This window comes from Clupea harengus, chromosome 2 (genome assembly GCF_900700415.2).
Source record: "Clupea harengus chromosome 2, Ch_v2.0.2, whole genome shotgun sequence".
NCBI lineage: Eukaryota > Metazoa > Chordata > Actinopteri > Clupeiformes > Clupeidae > Clupea > Clupea harengus.
The window spans coordinates 3,691,899-3,694,083 of record NC_045153.1 but is presented as its reverse complement, the minus strand read 5'-3'; the positions used below and the strand labels follow the sequence as shown (position 1 = coordinate 3,694,083).

Sequence of the window (2,185 nt, the reverse complement as noted above, 5' to 3'; positions counted from 1 at the left end):
GAGGGAGAGAGAGAGAGAGAGAGAGAAGGAGGGAGGGGGAGAGGAGAGAGAGAGAGAGAGAGGGAGAGAGGGAGAGGAGGAAGAGGAGATGAGAGGAGAGAGAGAGAGAGAGAGAGAGAGAGAAGGGAGGATACAGAGAGAAAGAAAAACGCTAACTCAGCAGTCCATTTGTATAAGTGACAAAACACACACTGGTCAGCACAGGCAGCTCTACCAGTGAAATCGGGCAGGTGTGTGTGTGTGTGTGTGTGTGTGTGAGTGTGTGAGTGTGTGTGTGTGTGTTGTGTGTGTGTGTGTGTGTTTGAGTACGTATGTGTTGTGTGTGTGTGTGTGTGTGTGTGTGTGTGTGTGTGTGTGTGTGTATGTGTGTGTATGTGTGTGTGTGTTTGGGTACAGTATGTGTTGTGTGTGTGTGCGCGTACGTGTCCACTGTCTGTTTCCATAATTTTCATGGCTATGTAGTATGGCATAGGTCCAGGACATCACAGAGCTTTTTGGCCTGTCCAGTTGTGTGTGTGTGTGTGTGTGTGTGTGTGTGTGTGTGTGTGTGTGTGTGTGAGAGAGCGATTGTTTCTGTGTGTGTGTGTGTGTGTGTATGTGTGTGTGTGTGTGTGTGTGTGTGAGAGAGCGATTGTTTCTGTGTGTGTGTGTGTGTGTGTGTGGTGTGTGTGTGTGTGTGTGTGTGAGAGTGTGTGTGTGTGTGCGGTACCTGTCTCAGTAGACATGCGGGTTCTTGTACTTCTCTTCTCAAATATCATAGCGATCGATTTCCCTTGAAGGAGAGGAACAAACTTGGAAGAAGATGTACAGAATCATAAGTTAGAATCGTACAGTGAATATATACTCCAAGTCTAACACACACCAGTTAATCTTACAGTACAGGGAATATATACTCCAAGTCTAACACACACCAGTTAATCTTACAGTACAGTGAATATATACAGGTCTAACACACACCAGTTAATCTTACAGTCGAGGGAATATTTACCCTAAGTCTAACACACACCAGTTAATCTTACAGTACAGTGAATATATACAGGTCTAACACACACCAGTTAATCTTACAGTCGAGGGAATATTTACCCTAAGTCTAACACACACCAGTTAATCTTACAGTACAGTTGAATATATACAGGTCTAACACACACCAGTTAATCTTACAGTCGAGGGAATATTTACCCTAAATCTAACACACACCAGTTAATCTTACAGTACAGTGAATATATACAGGTCTAACACACACCAGTTAATCTTACAGTCGAGGGAATATTTACCCTAAGTCTAACACACACCAGTTAATCTTACAGTACAGTGAATATATACAGGTCTAACACACACCAGTTAATCTTACAGTCGAGGGAATATTTACCCTAAGTCTAACACACACCAGTTAATCTTACAGTACAGTGAATATGTACAAGTCTAACACACACCAGTTAATCTTACAGGTACAGGGAATATTTACTCTAAGTCTAACACACACCTAACTACAGTCTAACTATATCTTACTAGCCCAGGAGCTAGCTCCAGGGTCCAGTGCTGACCCTTGAGTATGACAGACTGGATATTAGAATGCAGAGGATATTTTAATTGGGCCCTGTGTGTGTTGAGTGTGTGTGTGTGTGTCTACCTCTCCATCATGCTTGATCCTCTTCTTCAGGTCCGCGGAGACCCAGAGGATGTGTTTGATCTCGTCCGGACTGAAGTCTTTGAGCGTGAGAAAGCTGCGGTCCTTCAGGGCCACCGTACTCTGAGCGGCCGCGCTGACGCTGGCGACACCACACCACACCAACACAAAGTATTATTTAAGCATCCATTATGTTTACCAATTATGTTTCCCTCCAAAACAAAGCTTGCTGTGATTGATACTAATGAAAACGTCTGGGTTAGTAGAGCGCGAGTGTTATGTAGGTAAACAGAGTCTATGTGCACGCGCGCGGGCCGGCAGTTGCCTTTCTGCCCATCTCCCAAATTTAGCTCTCGTGGTAACCCCAACCCTGGTTAGCTTTCACTCATTCTCGCGGACCGTTATGTGGGGGATTTCACTCACGGCCGGTACCTTACCTAAAGTTTCTCAAGTGAAAGGTTCTCAGGGTGCACGATAGAGACTTTCTTAGGGCGAACATGATGACAAAAACTGTTTAAAGTGGAATATTACAGCAATGAATGAGGAATGACAACTCCA

General features: G+C 44.4%; 1 protein-coding gene across 1 annotated transcript in view; it reads right to left on the bottom strand.

The window, feature by feature from the left end:
- otc (ornithine transcarbamylase) overlaps positions 1–2,185 on the bottom strand; it is a 2,885-nt gene that overhangs the window by 312 nt on the left and 388 nt on the right. The window contains exons 1-3 of the mRNA XM_031580034.1: positions 2,065–2,185; positions 1,631–1,769; positions 710–791 (exon numbers count right to left, since the gene is read on the bottom strand). The exon at positions 2,065–2,185 is cut by the window's right edge and continues 388 nt beyond it. Coding sequence (XP_031435894.1) covers positions 710–791; positions 1,631–1,769; positions 2,065–2,126 — 283 coding nt within the window. The 5' untranslated portion in view covers positions 2,127–2,185. The remainder of the gene's footprint in view (positions 1–709; positions 792–1,630; positions 1,770–2,064) is intronic.